Source organism: Stenella coeruleoalba (assembly GCF_951394435.1).
Source record: "Stenella coeruleoalba genome assembly, chromosome: 18".
Taxonomy (NCBI): Eukaryota; Metazoa; Chordata; class Mammalia; order Artiodactyla; family Delphinidae; genus Stenella; species Stenella coeruleoalba.
In genome coordinates, this window is record NC_137164.1 from 67,927,127 (window position 1) to 67,942,504 (window position 15,378).

The following is a 15,378-nucleotide window of genomic DNA, read 5'->3' on the forward strand; positions in this document are numbered from 1 at the left end:
AAGCAGATTGCTGTGAGTGAACGGAGAAAGAGAAAAATGAATTACTTAAATTTCCACCAAATAATATGAGACCAGCAGAAACAGGGAAAGAAACTAGGGAGAGGAAACAGGAAAGAAAAGGACGACAGAGCCGTGAGGATGGTTCCAGATTCAGGGCAGCCGGCGCTGCCCGTCTGGCAGCAGATTGGCACTTCCAATCCGCAGGCACCTTCTCTGAAGCCCTTTTAATCACATTGCCAGAGTGACACCATCTGAGAGAAGGGGGTGTTTTACCTGGGAGACTTGCCCACGTCTCCCGGATTGTCTCCGGCTAAATCAGAGGTTTTGTTTTTCTGATGGATGATTGGGGACCGACCACTCGCAGTTGCCTGCAAGTCACCTCTTTGCAGATCACCCTCGCCACAAGCACGCAGAGCTGCCAGGAAAGGCGGTCAGTGGACAGCGACAGTGGAGCCCCAGAAACTTCACGTCCATCTCCCACTGCTCCCAGGCTCTCGGGCCCTGCTCTCACTCACCTCCAGCCTGGCCAGCTCGAGCCTGGAGTGGGGCTGTGGCCCGGGGCCCGGCCATCCTTCTGCGAGTTTCTTATGGACATCATTGTCAGTTTGGTCTCCGCCCCCTTAGTGACCACTGGAAATCTCCCAGCTTCATTTGTTTCTTTTTCATAGTCGCGTTAACTGCGAATTCACTTAATCCCACAGAGCATTCTGGCCAGCGGCGCTGAGCAGTGGGCCGAGCAGCTGCAGGAGAGCAAGCTCACGCCCGCCCGAGAGAAGGCCGTGGGGCTGGGGTTGGTCCTGGTCAGACGGGCCCTGGGCGCTCAGACACCAGCACAGGAAGCCCGGCTGGGGGAGGGGGCGAGGCGAATGCACGCAGCCGCCCACTGCAGGCACTGGTCCATCGGGGAGGAAGGAGTTCCCAGAGCCGATCAGTGATTGTTGGATGGAATTTCCGTTGCTGAATATCAGATCCATTTCCCAGAAAGCCACGGGCCCTGATGCCATGATGCCCCGTCTCTGAGTGGGGATGCTGCTGCGTGAGGCCAGCTCTGGACCCTCAGCCTCTGCCTGAGAGCCGTGTCCCGGGCCCGCCAGCATTTTGTGTGTGGAGTTACTCAGCAGGCGCTACTTCTGGGGACGTGCCCTCCTCCCATCTTGTCTGGTCCCTGCCTGCCTGCCTTTGAAAAAGGGAGAAAAAGGCTCGGAAATGACGCCTTGAGGGCTGGCTGTTCTGACACCCCAACTGGGACCCGCGTTGCCCTGGAGCCTCCCTCACTGCTCTCCCTCTGCGTGTTGAAGAGCAACCCTAGCAAGTTAGTTCTCCGCTCTCTGGAATGCAGGTGCCAGGTGACGGTGAGTCACAAAGGGCCGCGAGCACGGCGTGTGTGCCCAGCTCTCCAGCGCAGTGTCGCCTCCGTGCCAGCACCAAAGCTTTGGCATCCCCTCTCTTCCTATATTTCTGTGCCAGGAAAAAGCAGCCCACCACCTGATCAGCAGAGGAGAGGAACGCATAGGGCTCAGGCGGTCCCGATGCCAGCGAGACAGCTTGTGCCCCACGGGGGGCAGGGAGGGGGGCTTGGAGATCATCTGGGGATTTCAGGAAAGAACATTCTCCAGGCACTTCTGCAACGCTGGATGAGCACAAGGGTCCAGGAGCCCCACGCCAGGATGCCTCCCAGCACCCCACACAGCCGGTGCCCCAGGAAATTCAGCTCGCCCATTTCAAAGACTTCAAGGCCCTTTTCACAAAGATGGGAGAAAAATGCAAGCCCAGTTCCTTGGTGCTTACCCATCAAGGGCAGAGAAAGGAGAATAGATACAAGGGCCTTTAGTCACAGCTGACTCCTGGGTGGGAGTCCCAGGTTTAACCCCAGGGGATTTATACCCAGCTGTGCCTGGATTTCCCTCACCCAAGAAGGCAAACAGCTGAGCACGAAGCTTGAGCCAGTGCCCCTGGGAGCTACTGGCCTCCTTGCAAGGAATGGGTGGAGCTCCAGAAATCACTCCCTGAAGGCGCTTTCTGGGAGCCACCCGGTTGTCAGTCCTTGGCATGCCATGCAAAGGCTGGGAGAGCGGTCCCCATGGCCCGGGTGCTTGGATGTTGTTCCCGGCCCCCCAGGGCTACGGACAGAAACTCCATTTTTTGCTAACAGCTTTACTGAGATAAAACTTCACAATACAATACAATCACCCCTTTAACGCGTGCACGTCAGTGGTTTTTGTCTGTTCACAGAATTGTGCAACCGTTGCCACAGTCAATCCTAGAGCACTTCATCACCCCCGCAGAACCTCTGCACCCACCCGCAAGCACTCCCCCTTCCCCTCCGCCCCTGGAAGCCACAGATCTTTCTGTCCGTAGAGACGTGCTAATCCTGGACATTTCACGTAAGTGGAAGGCATTCCATTTCTGCCACAGCTCTGTGGCAGAGGCAGATTCAGAGATTCCCAGGAGAGGCCCCACAAGCAGCACCCAAAGCCTCCAATATCAGGGATGTTTTTCTAACAAGGACTTGATGATAGAAGGAATGGCCTTTCTCTGCGGTCCCCGAAGATGTACTTGGAATACGAAGTATTAGAGGCTATTGCTGCTGTTTGGATTATATTTCAGAGCATTTGACAAAAAGATTCTCTTAATGGCCTCACTCTTGAACATTCTTGCAAAATTCAAATGCTCTTAAAACTTCTGTCCACTTTTTGTTCATTTTCCAGGTAGCAGAAGGTCAGGAAATTTGTGTGATTGAAGCCATGAAGATGCAGAACAGTATGACAGCTGGGAAAACTGGCAAGGTATGTCCCCGAGGTCCCCCCAGCCCAGGCCGCTGTGACAGGAAGCAGAACCTCCACCTTGGAATCTTGGACGGTTGGGGCCTGAGGGGGACGGCGGACGGGGTCTCTCCCAGCCTCTCCCTCTTGCGGACGAGGGCGCTGCAATCGGGGCTCCCTGTGTTCTGCATTCACGTGACCTGCAGGCCTTCTAGGAGAGTCTGTGTGACATCCAGGGAGTCAAAGAACAACTGTTCTTCACCTTAATGTCTTTCGAATTAAGGGGTCTTTAATTTTTAATGTTTACATCTGTCTTAGAGGCAGTTAGTTATCTGAGACTTAGGTGACCCAGCAGGAAATGGTTTTAGAGATTGCAAAAATTAATGCAACTCGGGGCTTCCCTGGTGGCGCAGTGGTTGAGAAGTCGCCTGCCGATGCAGGGGACACGGGTTCGTGCCCCGGTCCGGGAAGATCCCACATGCCGTGGAGCGGCTGGGCCCGTGAGCTATGGCCGCTGAGCCTGCGCGTCCAGAGCCTGTGCTCCACAACGGGAGAGGCCACAACAGGGAGAGGGCCGTGTACCGCAAAAAAAAAAAAAGTTAATGCAACTTTTCAAGATAATTTCTCCACAAAGAGAACAATTCACTTTTAGATCAAGATGAGCTGAAAGGGGGACTTCCCTCGTGGTCCAGTGGGTAAGACTCTGTGTTCCCAGTGCGGGAGGCCCGGGTTTGATCCCCTGTTGGGGAACTAGATCCTGCTTGCATGCCGCAACTAAGAGTCCGCATGCTGCAACTAAAGATCCTGCATACCACAATGAAGAACCGGCACAGCCAAAAATAAGTAAATGGGTAATAAATTTTTTTTTTTTTTTTTTTTTGCGGTACGCGGGCCTCTCCCTGTTGTGGCCTCTCCCATTGCGGAGCACAGGCTCCGGACGCGCAGGCTCAGCGGCCATGGCTCACGGGACCAGCCGCTCCGCGGCATGTGGGATCTTCCCGGACCGGGGCACGAACCCGTGTCCCCTGCATCAGCAGGCGGACTCTCAACCACTGCGCCACCAGGGAATCCCTGGGTAATAAATTAAAAAAAAAAAAAAAGCTGAAAGACCCACATCCACGCGTGGGACCTAACGATTTAGGGAGGAAGAAAAGATGTATTAGTACTGACATCTGTTAAGAGTAAAACTTCTTAAATGAATTTTCTCATTGAAGAAAATAGAAAAGTCTTTTTAAGCAATAACTTCATTATTCTTCCTGCGACTAGAAAGGCACCACTTGTAGCAGAACGATCCTTTTCTGAAGGATGGTTTGGTTTGAAAGTACCACACAGTGGAGCGAGGAGAGACAGGGCAGGTCAGGTGGGGTGGGGACAGCAGTGTAGGTTGGCTGTGTCCTGCACTGTGGCCATGCCTGGAAGGCGCGATTGAGCCTTGGGGACAGTGGGTGTCCTGGCAGAAGGTACTGTCAGCTGCCAGTGAAGTCTGCATCAGAGAGACACAGCCTCCAGTTGCCTGCCCCAAAGGAAATGAAACCGATGTTCAGAGAACAGGCCGAGGGGGACACCCCAGTCCAGCCCCAGCCAGGAGGGCAGAGGCCCAGCGTGTGACCAGGATGGAGGGGCATCAGACGGCTGCACCCAGTCTCCTCGGGGTTTGGGAGAGGAGATTGGCATGCTCTGCAGCTTCGGGGGAATCCTGCTTTTCATACCTGATGACCCTTTAAGAAATGAACAAAGTGTTGGTTTCTGCTCTTGTAAAAATTGTTCTGTTTGTCCCTTGGGGTTAGTCAGCATTTACGCTGCATTACTGTCATGAGCTTTCCCCTCTGTGACGAGCACTTGGCCTCGTTTGGGGGCCCAGAATATACGTCAGATGCACCAGCGGCCCGTGTGCTGGACTGAGGCACTGACGCCAAAGTGAACATGGCCTCAGCTCCCTCCCCGTCTGCGTGGTCTATGTCCTCGGGGCCTGGGTCTCCTGGGGAGGCCCTGGTGCTGTCAGGGTGGTGATGGGCTCTGGGTGAACTTGCACGTTGGCCCTGCCCCACAGGGCAGGGAGGACCGGGCCCCTGAGCCTGGGGCTGGCAGTTTTTGCTTTGAGAGGCCAGTTCTCCTCCCGGGGGCCTGTTCACAGTGGAAGCAGGTCCTCCACTCTGGAATCGCAGCATCATGACAAATACATCCTGTAAAAACACCGGCGGCTTCAGATCATAAAAAGCGGCCACTTCAGTGCAAATAGCTCCTGTGGAACGAGGCCTTTCAAGTGTCACTGCACAGCTTCTCTTGGTCCCGAGAGACCCCGGGCTGGAACTCGAGGGGAGAAGGCCCTTCTCGCTGCTGCTGGCTCATGGCAGAGACGCGGGGACACAGGCCAGGGCACCCAACCCCACGTCTCTCCACTTTTCCTGTTTGCCACTTGCCCAGACGGCCAGTTAACTTCCAACCCATCATCATTCATCTTCATGCCCCAGCAAGAACTTCCAAGTCAAATGACTGTCTCTAGTTTTAAAAGTGAACACAAATTTGGGAAAGCAAAAGTTGACTAAAATCGGGAGAAATCAGTGGAGTGAAAGGGCACGGAGGCAGCGTCACGGGAGCCCAGTGCCTGCCCCACGTCGCGCCGCCAAGAGCAGCGCTCGTTCTCTGAGGAATTTCATTTCCCTTCAGAAGGAGGCTTCTGGTCAGGCTAGGGAATTTCTCCTGTTAATTAGTACCTGTTTTGACTCCTGTATAATTGCGAATGGGTTTGTCTGTTTAACACTAAGTACACCATTAACTCTCCCGGGTGTGGAGACTCATCCAGCATAATCACTGCCAGCTGAGACCCCCGAGGGCACCCTGTGCAAAGGACAGCACAGATGCCCTGCGACCAGCAGCTTTTAGGACCGACAAAGATAAGGAGGGGAAGGTGGCGACTCACAGCCCACGGCGGCAGCGAGGACGTCCCTGTGCTCGAGGTCCCCTATGATGGACGCCCTACCTCCGAATGTTCTGTCTGCTCCAAAGCCCGCCAGGCTCTCCCTTCATGTCCAGAAATGGATGACGAGATTGCTTCCTCCTGGTCTAGTTAATAATTCTTACCCTCCCCCCCCCCTTTTTTTTAATTCAAGGTGAAATCGGTGCATTGTAAAGCTGGAGACACAGTTGGAGAAGGAGATCTGCTAGTGGAACTGGAATGAAGTATTTATAGCCTTTCAGTCATCACCCGATTTAATTAGCCATTCGTATTATTGTTATTTCACACTCAATTTATTCAAGCGTTTTGCAGGAACACCCCTGTGTAGCAGATTTTACATGGTCATATTTATTCCACATATAGTCAAGACCAACATTCTGCCAAAAAATCACCAATGGAAATTTTTATTGATATATAAATACTTGTACATAAGATTTGTACTTCTGGGCTTCCCTGGCAGCGCAGTGGTTGAGAGTCTACCTGCCGATGCAGGGGACGCAGGTTCGTGCCCCAGTCTGGGAAGGTCCCACATGCCGCGGAGCGTCTGGGCCCGTGAGCCATGGCCACTGAGCCTGCGCGTCCGGAGCCTGTGCTCCGCAGCGGGAGAGGCCACAACAGTGAGAGGCCCGCATACCGCAAAAAAAAACAAAAAAAAAAGATTTGTACTTCTGCTGTGAGATTTCCTAGTGTCAAAATTAAATCAATAAAACTGAACATTTGTCTAAATATTAGTTTGCCCTTTTTTTGAATGAAGACAATATACATAAGAGGCTATGGGCTGTGCCAGTAGACTTTAAATACTAGTGTTCCATCAGGATCCTTTTTAAAAATTTATATAAATCCCAGTTCTTGGCCCTCAGTTTCGTTGTTAGCATTTGCCACTTTGTAACCTGATTACCTGCTTCATCCTGCTTGAGGACCTAACTCCTGCTTCTGGTCGTTCATAACCTCCCGAAGCCCAGACAGCGCAGATGATGGTCCTGGAAATCCCTCCTGTGTGGCTCTAACGGTGAGTGTGGACCCCGAGTCCCCAGGGGCGACCCCCTTCCCCGTCCCAGGGCACCGGTGCGGGTACCACTCGGGGCTCCCCTGGCCCAGTGGTGGTGGGCGGGGCTGCCACAACTCATCAGCTGACACCCATACTCGCCTTTCTGTGTTTTTGTGAAGCAAGTTTCCAATTAAGAAAAAAGGGCTAAAAATCACGGTCATGCTTTTGTGGCAGATGCAGTTACAGATCACAGTCTACCGTTAAGTTGAAGAGCGAGTGAGCTCTCCCAGTGGAGAACGAGCTTAACTCGGAACCAGCCGCTGCGTTTTCACCTGGCTCTGAAATTCGCAGAATACACTTCGTACTTTGCTGGTAAGGAAGTAGAGGCAGAGTCCTACGCTGCTTTGACTCTAACCCTGACAGATTATCAGATGGAGGTGGGTAGTAATTGGTACTTCGTGCCTTGCTAAAATTATTTTAGGTGCTGTTTGTATTTGGAAGCGAAGCTTTCTGTCAGGCCTGAAAAACAAATTACTAATGTGTTGGTTCTTCTCCAAAAGGCCCGCCCCCAAACGCTGCTCACTTGTGGGGGCAGGGACCGCGCCTTGCCCTGCGCTCCCGTGAGCTTCCGTCTGAAACTGGGCTGTTCAGCTGCTCTGCCAGCAAGTGGGCGCTTGCTATTTTGCTAGATGAGAATGAAAAGAACCTTCTACCAAATAAGGAGACTTAAAAAGAGGGCCAACAATAGCACCAATGCTTTTAATATTTGATTTCCCAAAACATCTAGTTTAACCTTAAATGATCTTTAATAATCTCTGTAATAAGCCTGATCTGAAAATTATGAAGAATGATGTTATATATATTCAGAAGTACTCTAAAATACAGCGTGTTTTTCTTGAGGTTCTTTTATTACATTGAGACGTCTAAAATCAACTTTAAAAAAATTTCTCAGTGCTACAGGTCAGACAGAACTGATAGAGCAGGGCTGTTAAAATCTAGCTGCCACACAAAGTCTTTATATTCATTTTAAATGTTATCTTCAAACTAAAGCAAAGCAAAGGAAAAAAAACACCAACATAATAAAAGCATAACATGAGTTTTCAAAATGTCATTTAGGGGAATTAAAATTCTGAGTTTTTCTCATCCAGTACGTTCAAGCCCATGATGCTCTTTAAGCAGCAAGCAATAAAGCAGCATCAGGAAGACAGATTTCAGGAAACAATCTTGTTATTAGTCATGTCAAAATTATTTGGGAAATCGGCTGCCCCACCCCCCCACCCCCCATAGAGATTTATAAATGTTTGTTTCAAAGGGTGTTCTCGGGCTTTTGCATTCAGTGAGTGCGGACCAGTGAGGCCATCTTCCAACCACCAGGCTCTCGGTCCTCGGGCGGCCGTTCCCCTCGCACTTCTCATCTGCTTTCCCGCGGACTATAGCGAAGCCCGTGCTCCCCCTGTGAGTCGTAATCGTCGTGGTACGGGAGGTGGACCCACTCGGGCGGGTAGGTGGCCGTGCTGTACACGAAGCACTGTAGGGTCCCGCCCGCCCCCTCAACAGCGACTGTCACCCGGGTGCGCTGGTACATGTCCGGGCAGCCTTCGAACTCGTCCAGAAAGCGCAGCATCTGCTCGTCCACGGCGTAGACCTCCCCAGCCACTCGGCGCCCCTGGCCCGGCAGGTTCAGCAGCCACGGGATGTTGCGCTGCCCCGCGATCACCAGCGGGTACGGCTCGACCGTGCGACCCCAGCCCCGGAAGGCCGCGCGACCGTGGGCGCTCTCCAGCAGGACCCGGTGGTTGGGCTGGCCCGTCTTCAGGGTCCCGTACACGAACACGTGGGCCATGCAGCCGGGAGCTGCGAGCGAGCGAGGACGGACGCACAGGTCCCACGCGGCGGGGAAACGGGTGGCCTCGCCCCGGGCCTCCACTCCCGACCAGACGACACCCTTCCCAGGCAGGGTTCCAGGAAGAGCGACTCGTGTCAGATGAGGCAGCCCGTCGTGGCGGCAAGCCCTGTAGAAGTGCGGTTTTGTAGAGCAGTTAGTTTTCAGTCTCTTTAAGAGGACTTTAAACAGTAAATATTACAGAAAAGTAAAAATAACGATAAGCAAATAGAAACATATATATATACACACACACACACACACGTGTATATTTATATACATGAATAATCACCTGTCATCGGCTACCAAAGAGAATTCCGGTTTCAGCACTAAATTTACATTCTGGCCCTGGCAAGACGCAGCAAAACGTTAGCTGCACCTTTCTGTGTTCCTTCCTTCTTCAAGGTCCTAGAGGGTGACACTGCCTCCCTGTGACTCAGCCCAGCGACCGACCATGTCTCCAGTGAGAGAGAAGGTAAATATTTACCCCCCTTCCTGGGTCTGGGCCACAGATTATTACATAACCGACCAAAGTGATTTGTGTAAAAGTGACTCAAACAAAAATGGAAACGAAAAGTTAAATGTATGGGCCCCTCTTCCAAGCCTGGGCCCCTCTTCTAAGCCTGGCATCTAGCTGCCCTGCTTGCCCCCAGCCCTTCAGACACCGAGGGACATGGCCCTGGTGTGCCAAGCGGGCTCTGCCGCCAGTCACATGGCCAAGTGGCCCTTGGAGAAGTCACACTTAACTCATAGGACTCGACTTTCTTCCCAGCAAACACGGGCTGGTCTGGGGGTCTGGGCCTCGCCCCACCTCCTCAGGGCGTCCAGGGAGGATGGGTGGTGCCCACAGGCCATCACAGCTGCCCACTCGGGCCGACCCTTCCTCTCTGCCGCCTCGGTCTCAGCCGCCAGCCTTCAGCAGGACAGAGACAGGATGGGAGCTCTCGTTGTAGTGACTGACAGCAGAGGAAGGGCAGATCGGAGTGGTGAGGCTCAAGCGGCGGCTGCCCAGGTATGCAAGTCAAGCTGTGAATGAGGAGAGCCTGGACTCGGAGGTGCAGGGGCCGAGGAGGCGGCAGGCCCACTGCTGCTGCGGGAGGGCGTGCCTGGGAGGATGGAGAGATGGAGCGGGGGGCCTAGGGCGGGCGGGAGCCCAGCCAGCCCCGCCTTCCCTCTCCCACACTTGCATCCGCCTTCCAGCATGTTCTGGCAGTAACAACTCCAGGTCAAAGGGGGATGCACGGCTCCCACCCTCGCCGGGACCGTCCCCCAGAACCCTGGTGGGCCCGCTGCCTGGTCCCTCCGGCCTGTCCCCGTGCAGCCCCCAGGGGCCTGGCCGCACACTCTCCAGGGCTCAGCCTGTTGGGGCCTGTGGCCGTGAGCCCTTGCCTCCCTTTCCAGGTGACACCCTCCCTGAGCGGCACCCACCACAGCCCTCCGTCACCCTGGTTGGCTCTCTTCGTGGCGCATGTTCTCTAAACCACTGCTTGCCTTGTTCGCTACCAGAACGTGAAGAGTTGAGAGCTCAGCGAAACGGCCCAGTCCCTCAAGGCCGAGTCTCGGGTTGGTGAGGACTGAGGCCACACAGCTGGGCCGGGGCCAGACCAGTTGACACTGGAGGTATCACATTGCTCGTCACTCCTGATCGCTGGTGTTCTCGTGTCCCCGCCCTTTGATTAGATTTTAAAGCAACACGTGTCCGTAAGATAAAGTCAAATAACTTCACAAGGAAACTAAAATCCCTACCCATTCCCACTCCCTTGAAGAGACCTGTTTAAGCCCCTGAACTGTTGTTGCATTTGGTATTTGTCTCCACGTTGTTGGTTATACCGCTGCTTCCCGATGTTTTAAATTGTCTGCCTTCCTACCCAAAGCAGGTGAGCACAGTGGTTTAAAGCACAGACTTTAGAACCAACTTCCCTGGGTTGAAATCCTGGCTCTGCCACTTATTAGCTGTGTGACTTTAGGCAAACAACTTAACCTCTCTGTGCCCCGGCTTCCTGGACTGTCAGAGGAGGCAGACAGCCACCTGCCTGGAGGACTGCTGTGGTGGTGCAGGAGTTGACACCCGGGGCCGGTCCCGCCCACTCGGTAAGGCTGCGTCAGACGTTCCTGCTATAGAGCCTGGCGCCTGCCTCTCGCCCCACATTCCTCCAATAGGCTCACATCACAATTTTTGGTCAAATCCATATTCAGTTCAGCATTAAGACTATGTAGACACTGTTCTCAGATAAGGCACATAGTGTACTATGATTAATTTCCTTTCTTGGACTTCTTGTTTTTTTTGGAATTGAAAATTACTTCGGCCTTTTTTCCTTTTTTGCGCTTTGCTCCAGTTCCTCTGACAGCCTCCGGCCTCATGTTTTCTGAAGGCACCTGAGGAACCCTTTCGGCCCTGACCCCCCGCGGCTTCCATTCCTCCCGGGAGCTGTGGCTCCCGGCGGCCTCCCTGCTCCAGCCTGGTCTGCAGTGCATCCCACGCTTCTCCCAGAGCCCTGTCCCTGCGTCCCACGGCCCCTTCTTGGTTGACTCCCTCATTTTACTGAAGCTTGTTCTTTCCCAGCCTCACTTAACAGTGTAACTAGGTGAGATTTCTCACTGCTTTCTTCCAGAATTTTGAAGTCGTTTCTTCCTTGTCTTCTGATGCTCCCGTTCATGCTGAGACATCCAGGGCCATTGGGACCCACAACCACTTGTACGGGACTCAGGTTCTTCTCTGGAGGCTCCTAGGAGCTTCTTTTCGCCCTTGGATTGTGAGGTTCTATAATAAGGAGTCTCCATGTGGGATTTTTTCATTCATTGTGCCAGAAACTTCCATCTGAAGACTCATTATCTTGGGTCCTAGGAATTTTCTTCCCTCTCCTTCCTTCCTGTTCTCTTTCTGGGTCTCCAGAACTCAGATGTTGCATATCCTGGATTAATCTCCCACTTTTCTTTTTGTAGTCTATTATCTTCCAGCACTTCTATTATTTTGAAAAATATTTTTGCCACCATATTTATTTCCAAGATCTTTTTCCTGTTCCCTCATTTCGTCAGCATCCAGTTCTTTCTCAGCATAATCCCATCTCTCCTCATCATGAATTTGGAGGGGTTTTAAGTTTATCTTTCCCAGTATTGCCTCTACTTCTCCTAAATTCCTCTCTTCTCCTTGTTTTATGTTTCTTTAAGAGGTTTTCTTCAAGCATCTCAGTATCCTTGGCTGGCCTTTCACGTGGAAAGTGGGACACCATGCAGGAAGCTGTGTGTGAGGGGGAGCCTGTCGACTGGCCGGCCTGGCGTGAGGGCTGGATAATGGAATCCACAGGAATGTGGACTCCTCTCCCTCCCCGTCTTTCTTTAGGGTGCCCCTCGCCTGCACCCTTGGCTGGGCCTGGTCCTCCCGACACCAGACTTCCCGCTAAGCTTCTCCCGACAGTAACCCACCCTTGCCCTGCTGGGCAGAGGGACGGTCGGGGTCTCTGCTTCCCGCTCAAACGGCCCCCTCCTCCTTTTCCACCCCTCACCCCGCCCTCACACGACTACAGGGCAGCAGTGGGAGCTTCCCTGGCGTCCGGGGCGCTGCTGGCGGGCTCCCCAGCAGGGATTTAGGTTTCCGGTGTCTCGAGGCTGCTGAGTCAGCCAGCACTCATCTCTCTATCTTCCAGAATCTCGTTGCCCTCTCCCATCTGTTGTCTTCATGGGTCACGGGGAGTGGCCTTTAGGGACAGAGCGGGGATAAAGGAGCCTGTTCCTCGCACCACTGCACCACCGGGCCTTCCCTCACGGGGCCCCGGCTCGGCCACTGTGTCCTTCTGGAGGCTCGACGTGGGACAGGAAGCAGCAGTGCCTCAGGAGCTGCTTGCTTAGACGGGTGGTGAGAAGAGTTCACTAGGGTACCGGAGACGGGAGTGTGTCGCCAAGAGAAAGCCAGTAATGTAGCAACTCTGGGGACCAGAGAGGCTGGTGACGGCCAGTTTACACTCCCACCTACAGTGCACAAGGGTTCCAATTTCTCCACATCCCCACTGGTACTTATTTCCTCCCTTCCTCCCTTCTCTCTCTCTCTTTTTTTATAGTGGCCATCCTAAAGGGTGTGGGGTGGTATTTCACTGTGGGTTTTTTTTAATTTTTTTATTGGAGTATAGTTGATTTACAATGTTGTGTTAGTTTCAGGTGTACAGCAAAGTGATTCAGTTATACATATTCATATATTCATTCTTTTTCAGATTCTTTACCCATATTGGTTATTACAGAATATTGAGGAGTTCCCTGTGCTATACAGTAGGTCCTTGTTGGTTATCTATTTTATATATAGTAGTGTGTGTATGTTAATCCCAAACTCCTAATTTATACCCCCCCCCCGTTTCCCCTTTGGTAACCATAATGTTTTTGAAATCTGTGAGTGTTTTTCTGTTTTGTAAATAAGTTCATTTGTATCATTTTTTTAAATGAGAGTCCACATGAGTGATATTATATTTGTCTTTCTCTTTCTGATTTACTTCACTTAGTATGATCATCTCTTGGTCCATCCATGTTGCTGCAAATGGCATTATTTCATTCTTTTCTATGGCTGAGTAATATTCCATTGTATATACATACTACATCTTTTTTATCCATTCATCTGTCGGTGGACATTTAGGTTGCTTTCATGTCTTGGCTATTGTAAATAGTGCTGCAGTGAACACTGGGGTGCATGTATCTTTTCGAATTATGGTTTTCTTTGGATATATGCCCAGGAGTGGGATTGCTGGATCATATAGTAGTTCTATTTTTAGCTTTTAAGGAACCTCCATACTGTTCTCCATAGTGGTTCTACCAATTTACATTCCTGCCAGCAGTGTAAGGGGGGTTCCCTTTTCTCCACACCCTCTCCAGCATTTATTATTTGCAGACTTTTTGATGATGGCCATTCTGACCTGTGTGAGGTGATACCTCATAATAGTTTTGATTTGCATTTCTGTGATTACCGACGTTGAGCATCGTTTCATGTGCTTTTTGGCCACGTGTATGTCTCCTTTTGAGTGTCTATTTAGGTCTTCTGCCCATTTTTTGATCGGGTTGTTTGTTTTTTTGATATTGAGCTGCATGAGCTGTTGTATTTTGTTGTTGTTGTTTTGTTTTTTTTGCGGTACGCGGGCCTCTCACCGCCGTGGCCTCTCCTGCTGCGGAGCAACATGCTCCAGACGCGCAGGCCCAGCGGCCATGGCCCATGGGCACAGCCGCTCCACGGCATGTGGGATCCTCCCAGACCGGGGCATGAACCCGTGTCCCCTGCATCGGCGGGCGGACCCTCAACCACTGCGCCACCAGGGAAGCCCGAGCTGTTGTATATTTTGGAGATTAATTCCCTTGTTGGTCACTTCGTTTGCAAATATTTTCTCCCATGCTGTGGGCTGTCTTTTCATTTTGTTTCATCGTGAGTCTTAATTTGCATTTCTGTAATGATTAGTGATGTTGAACATCTTTTCATGTTGGCCATTGCATATCTTCTTTGGAGAAATGTCTCTTCAAGTCCTTTGCCTGTTTTTTCTTTTGTTGTTGTTTTGTTTTGTTTTACTTATTTTGGTTGCGCTGGGTCTTAGTTGCAGCAGGCAGGGCTCCTTAGTTGTGGCTCGCCGGCTCCTTCAGTTGCAGCTCACTGGCTCCTTAGCTGTGGCATGCAAACTCTTAGTTGTGGCATGCATGTGGGATCTAGTTCCCTGACCAGGGCTAGAACCCATGTCCCCTGCATTGGGAGGAGGATTCTTAACCACTGTACCACCAGGGAAGCCCTGGTGCCTGTTTTTTAATCAGACTTTTTTTCTTTGTTGAGTTACTGGAGTTCTCTGTATCTTCTGGATATTAACCTCTTATTAGATATATGATTTGCAAATATTTTCTCCCATTTCATAGGTTGAGGTCACCTTTTTACTCTGTTGATTGTGTTTTTTGCTGCACAGAAGTTTTAAATTTTGATGTCACCCAATTCTTGCTTTTATTGCCTGTCATTCTGGTGTCATATCCAAGAAACCCTTGCCAAGCCCAGTGTCATGAAGCTTTTGCCCTGTGTCTTCTCCTAAGAGTTTTATAGTTTAGCTCTTACGTTGAGCACTTTTATCCATGTTGAGTTAATCTTTGTATACAGTGTAAAGTAAGGACCCAACTTCATGCTTTTGCATATAAATATCTAGTTTTCCAATTGTTGAAAAGACCATCTGTTCCCTGTTGGTCTTTCCACCTTTGTCAAAAATCATTTGACCATATATCTAAGGATTTATTTCTGGGTTATTTCTGCATTCTCTATTGTGTTCAATTGATCTACATATCTGTCTTAATGTCAGTATCATGCTGTTTTGATTGCTGTAGCTTTGCAGTATGTTTTGAAATCAGGACATATGAGACCTCCAACTTTATTGTTTTTTTGTTTTTTCCTCAAGATTGCTCTGCTCACTTGGGGTCCCTTGAAATTCCATATGAATTTCAGGATGGGTTTTTTTTGGGGGTTTTTTTTTCCTGAAAGAAACACTATTGGGAATTTTGACAAGAATAGCATTAAATCTGTTTAGGTGGTACTGACATCTTAACAATATTAAGTCTTCCAATCCATGAAGAGGTCTTTCTGTTTAATTTCTTTCAACAATGTTTTGTAGTTTTCAGTGTACAAGTCTTTCATCTCCTTGGTTAAGTTTCCTAAGTATTTTATTCTTTTTGATGTTATTGTAAGTGGAATTGTTTAAAAAACTTTTTTTGGATTGTTCATCATTAATGTATTGAAATGCAGCTGACTTTTGTACACTGATTTTGTACCCTGCAACTTTGCTGAATTCATTTA

The 15,378-nt window shown here is 50.8% G+C and overlaps 2 protein-coding genes across 12 annotated transcripts in view; one reads left to right on the forward strand and one right to left on the reverse strand.

The window, feature by feature from the left end:
• The window catches only part of PCCA (propionyl-CoA carboxylase subunit alpha), a 389,313-nt gene extending 382,181 nt beyond the window's left edge, over positions 1-7,132 (forward strand). For 3 of the 7 annotated variants that reach the window (XM_079903492.1, XM_079903491.1, XM_079903493.1), the window contains 2 exons: positions 2,709-2,786; positions 5,873-7,125. In XM_079903492.1, coding sequence (XP_079759618.1) covers positions 2,709-2,786; positions 5,873-5,941 — 147 coding nt within the window. In that variant the 3' untranslated portion in view covers positions 5,942-7,125. Of the gene's footprint in view, positions 1-2,708; positions 2,787-5,872 lie in introns of all 7 variants that reach the window. The other 4 variants (XM_079903490.1, XM_079903496.1, XR_013824953.1 and 1 more) reach the window with 3 other exon arrangements.
• Positions 7,133-7,976: 844 nt separating this feature from the next.
• The window catches only part of GGACT (gamma-glutamylamine cyclotransferase), a 46,114-nt gene continuing 38,712 nt past the window's right edge, over positions 7,977-15,378 (reverse strand). For 4 of the 5 annotated variants that reach the window (XM_079903498.1, XM_079903500.1, XM_079903497.1 and 1 more), the window contains one exon: positions 7,977-8,718. In XM_079903498.1, coding sequence (XP_079759624.1) covers positions 8,118-8,549 — 432 coding nt within the window. In that variant the 5' untranslated portion in view covers positions 8,550-8,718 and the 3' untranslated portion in view covers positions 7,977-8,117. Of the gene's footprint in view, positions 8,719-8,986; positions 10,259-15,378 lie in introns of those variants that run through there. The other variant, XR_013824954.1, reaches the window with a different exon arrangement.